At 44.4% G+C, this 4670-nt stretch overlaps 1 protein-coding gene across 2 annotated transcripts; it reads left to right on the forward strand.

Moving 5' to 3' along the window:
• Positions 1–958: 958 nt before the first annotated feature.
• On the forward strand, positions 959–4324 carry LOC147609481 (F-box/kelch-repeat protein At1g55270-like). 2 transcript variants are annotated; one of them, XM_086787749.1, is made up of 5 exons: positions 959–1169; positions 1266–1320; positions 1550–2264; positions 2372–3715; positions 3969–4324. In XM_086787749.1, the coding sequence occupies exons 3-4, from the start codon at positions 2214–2216 to the stop codon at positions 3617–3619; spliced, it is 1299 nt and encodes a 432-aa protein (XP_086643875.1). In that variant the 5' UTR covers positions 959–1169; positions 1266–1320; positions 1550–2213; the 3' UTR covers positions 3620–3715; positions 3969–4324. The 2 variants fall into 2 exon arrangements, with proteins under 2 accessions (XP_086643875.1, XP_086643877.1); XM_086787751.1 differs by having other exon boundaries at positions 1039–1169; positions 1270–1320.
• The last annotated feature ends 346 nt before the right edge of the window (positions 4325–4670 follow it).

A 4670-nucleotide genomic window follows, 5' to 3' on the forward strand; every position in this document is an offset into this window, starting at 1 on the left:
CACAAATCACGGGCAAGACACATGAATCGGGTAGCCAGCAGGGTTCGAACCCATAACCTGGGTCCCATGGGTACTAAGCCCGTCTCTTCTCTAACGCCAAACTCTTAAAAAAAAAAAGGCATCTATACTCTAATATCTACTCTAGTGAAGCTCTAGCAATAAGAAGAGAGAGAGAGAGTCGCTGAACGAGCGTGTAGCTCAACTGGTACAACCCTCGGGTTCCACGATGAGGACCCAAGTTCGATACGTAGGGGCTACACGACGGATGACATCACATATGGCACACATAAATGCACTCTCTTGGGAAAAAAAAAGGTGAAGAGAGAGAGTGGTTTGAACCTAAAGCACATAATGACTTCCTCCTTGGAAAATCGTATGGGAGTGGTGGGATAAGGTTTTAAGAGTGATTCCCCATGGTGAAAACGCATGGAGGCCTCCTCTACGGTGTACTTTAGAGATGGCTTGTTTAAGAAGCTAGCCGGTTTTCAAAGGGAGAGCTAGAAGCTAGCAGGTCTCCATAGCCAGCCTTTCTTTCCCTATTGCAATAAGAAAACAGAAGTAGAGGGTAGAGCACATGTGGCACGGTCACAAAATGGTGGTTGATGAGCAATGGTGGCACAAAGAAGGTTCGTAGGGCCAGGCTGTGGCGGACAAAGTTTGTGGGGAAGAAAAGGATGATGATCTTCGTGTAGGTAGTTGACACTCACTAACAGCTCATCAATTGTCTAGTGATAGAGACAAGGAAGTGGAAGCCTTGGAGTATGGTATAGGCACTTGCCTCGTTTACCTGAGCATTTTTTAATTCTATTAAAGGGACAGTAAGGAGATTTCTATTCAATGGAGATTTAAGTCTGCTTCAAGGGGGCATTAATAAGGCACTAAAGGAGACATTAAGAGAATTTACCATGGTGAGGTGATTAGATTGAAGCCTACTTGAAGCCTTCAAGGGGGGACATTAATAAGGCACTAGGGACCGTTGATGATGGGGGCCCTTAAAAAAACAGTCTAATTATGAAGATCGTGCACGAAGGACTCGTCTTCCTCCTCTCATCGTCGTCACCATGGCTTGTTTCCTTTTGCTTCTGAAGGGGGTCGACCGTCTCATTGTGATTCTCTGTGTGTGTGCAGCACCTCCGCCATAGCCATCGCAAAGCACCTCATCAAGGAAGGTGCCTTTCTTTCTTTCGTATTCGTCTGCTACCCACTTCTTAATTTGCGGAATGATGAAGTGGGTTGGTCTCAAAATTGTCTCTTTTTCTGTGTAGATAGACTGTTCAGAAGCCAAGGCAAGAGCTCGCTCATCTGGCGCTGGCAACTCGGGTACGTTTTTTTTGGCATTGTGGCTGCTACTCACTTATTAATTTGCGAAACTATGAATTGGGTTGGAATCAGACGTCTCTCTTTCCATCTGTAGCAGCCAGCTACAGTTCTCAAAAGCTTTCTCTTTGTCTCCATCTTCATTGATGTTTCCATTACTCCAAAACTGCATCTTTCGGGCCGTGGGTCAATTCTGAGATCTCGAGCTGTTTACTTTATTGCGTCCTTGCAGGATTCGAACCCTACCCACTCTTTTGTAGTTGGGCCATCTTTCTTTTCGAACCCACTCATTGCAGCTACTGTTCTCCCATTGCCACTCATTGCAGCAACTGTTCTCCCATTGGAAAAGTGAGGGCGTGGACTTCCTCGTCCTGCTACAGAGAGAAGGCCCATTCACAATTTTGAAGGAGGCCCCAGCTTGTCATGGCCTCTCCAAGATCCAATTACCTCAGCCAATTTCGCATCTATTCATGACAAAGGAAGGCAGTGAGTTTACATTCTTTAAGAAATTAGCCTATGAGGAACCTTCTTTCTCTCCTCTCTTTCAGAACTGACCTGGCCTATACCCAGAAGCCTCTTTTTACTACTTGGAGAGGCTCATTATGGCTCTTTCTCAGCGGACATTGTTTTCCAGCATGGAATAGTATAGGGCAAGAGAAGAAGTAGCTGGTCTGATTAGTTTGTAGATGTAAGAGATTATTTCATGTACGTGTGTGAATGGTGTGTTATGTGTCTAGACCTTTACCTTAAGTTATAGAGTCTTAAGGAGCCATTGATGACATAGCATAGCCGGTACGGAGACATCATAATTATTTCATTCTTGCATTTTAGTTCCTGAAAGGAGCCCAGAAGGGGGGCCATTCCCACTCATTTGTGGTTCATAAAAGGCATTGGGCATGAAGCTTACTTCAGCTCATATCATGTATCGAGGGATCCCTCGGGCTCAGGTCAGCTCACCTTACCTCTGTGTTCAGTTTTTAGAAGTGTTAATATATGTTGGTGTGTGTTCTGTCATGCTACAGATGTCTATATGACTGTAGAGACATGTTTGCAGGCTGAGACTGCGGCTTGCCATTGTGGAGGGGATGTTGCCCTCGCTCTAGCTGAGGCAAAGAAATGTGTGCCCGGAACCAGACATTGCATCCAACCAGGAATAAAGACAACCATTCGCACTCCCAGAAGCAAGTCTCTGAGGAGAGAGCGCAACAGAGTGCCAACACCTTACATACCTGGGCTTCCTGATGATCTTGCAATAGCATGTTTGATCCGAGTCCCTAGAATTTTCCACTCCCTTCTCCGCCTTGTTTGCAAAAAGTGGTATCGTCTTTTGGCTAACAATTATTTCTACTCATTGAGATACAAGCTAGGCATGGCGGAAGAATGGATCTATGTCATAAAGCGTGACCGAGACAACAAAATTGGATGGCATGCATTTGATCCCATACACCAACTGTGGCAACCGCTTCCACCCATTCCTCCTGAATTTTGTGAGGCCCTTGGGTTTGGTTGTGCTGTTCTCAGTGGATGCCTTCTGTTTTTGCTTGGAGGCAAGGATCCCATAAGTGGTTCAATGAAGCGAGTTGTATTTTACAGTGCCAGAACTAACAAGTGGCACAAAGCAGCAGATATGAAGCGCCGGCGGCACTTCTTCGGGTGCTGTGTGATGAATAATTGCTTGTATGTGGCTGGGGGTGAATGTGAGGGTGTGCAACATCTGTTGAGATCAGCAGAGGTCTATGATCCTAATAAGAACAGGTGGGCTTTCATAGCCGACATGACTGTTGCAATAATGCCCTTGGTTGGAGTAGTCTATGGTGGCAAATGGTTTGTCAAGGGTCTTAGCTCCCACCGTCAAGTAATGAATGAGGTGTACACTCCAGCAACAGATCACTGGTCAGTGACTGGTGATGGCCTTGTGTCCGGGTGGCATAATCCAAGTGCTTCCCTTCATGGGCAGCTCTATGCTCTTGATTGCCCAGATGGTTGCAAGCTAAGGGTTTATGACAATGTGAGCGAGTCATGGAGTAGATCTGTGGACAGCAAGGTTCACTTGGGAAATTCTAAGGATGTGGAGGCAGCTGCATTGCTTCCTCTTGGTGGCAAGCTGTGCATCATTCGCAACAACATGAGTATCAGTATTGCAGATGTCGCGAATGCTGAGGGTCCCAGAAAGAAAGAGCAACTATGGGAGACCATAGCTGGGAGAGGGCAGCTGAAATCTTTTGTTTCTGACCTGTGGTCGAAGTTTTCCCGAATGGGAAAGAGAAGTCATATTGTACATTGTCAGGTTCTTCAGGCTTAGTACACACCAAGGACAGAAAAATGAACCAATCAAAGGATTCTGCATCCTCCAAGTCGGAAATATTATCGATAGAGTATCCTATCCCACTTTCTCAAGGTACCTTAGTCACATGTCTTGCTTTCTTTGTCAATGTCATAAATTGGTTTCTCTATCATGTTTCCTTCTCACTACTAACATGTAATGAAGGGATATGGGTGCCCCCCAGGGAGTCCCTAAATCATTTTTAGGGACTCACTTGGGCTACTAAAAATCCTCATTACATAACACCTCTTTGCTATCCTAGTTGAGATTATCTTTGCAGGTCTATTAAATCTGTCTACTTCATGTTTGCTTTTTGATCAATTTGCAGCCCTCGGCCTCAAGCCAAGTTGAGCCAGTTGTCCAGGAGTGATGATAATACAGATGTACTGAAACAGAGGTGCTGCATTATTAACATCTAAAGACATGGGGGTGGTGAGACTTGCTTAGCCGCGCATCTCAAGGAGCACTGGGCTTATGTGCTTATCATAGACCTGGAGAAGATAAAAAGGGGTTTTGCAAGTCTAGCTGGAAAATGTTTTGCAATTGTTCTGTCAGGGTAGCTGTAGCATTTGTGTCAGGATATCTTTATCTTGTACATCCTTCATGCATATTTATGACACATTTACATTTTGTTTTGCAACAACTTTCATTCACATGATGATTTAAAATGTAAATTTTGAGCTGCATTTTGATTCTTAATTTCAAATTTCACCGTTTTGCGTGCGATGTGATGAGTTCAGTCATGCCAATGGGCTCAATAAAGCCTTCCATGCCAATGGGTTTTAGTGTTATGCTTCCTCTGAAGTCTACTTGTTGTTCCCCATGGCATTGTATCATTGCCAATTGTGCTCTTTACTTTCATAGCCCATATCCTGTACATGCAAAATCATACCTTACTGTTCATACTGAACAAAATCCTTTGAGGAGCTTATCCCACATGCAAAATCAAAATTTTCCAACAAAGTTTTTTGTTCTAAGAATTGTGTCTCACTTACAAAAATAAGAGTGATCCATAACTGAAGATTGAGTG

Source organism: Cibotium barometz, chromosome 51 (genome assembly GCF_041138505.1).
Source record: "Cibotium barometz isolate CiBa-2024 chromosome 51, ASM4113850v1, whole genome shotgun sequence".
In the NCBI taxonomy this organism is placed as follows: Eukaryota; Viridiplantae; Streptophyta; class Polypodiopsida; order Cyatheales; family Cibotiaceae; genus Cibotium; species Cibotium barometz.

Excerpts from the sequence above, each read along its gene's own strand:
- LOC147609481 (XM_086787749.1), top strand. The coding sequence starts at position 2,214 with ATGAAGCTTACTTCAGCTCATATCATGTATCGAGGGATCCCTCGGGCT. Across the intron at positions 2,265-2,371 it reads GAGGGATCCCTCGGGCTCAG|GCTGAGACTGCGGCTTGCCA; the intron begins GTCAGCTCACCT and ends ACATGTTTGCAG.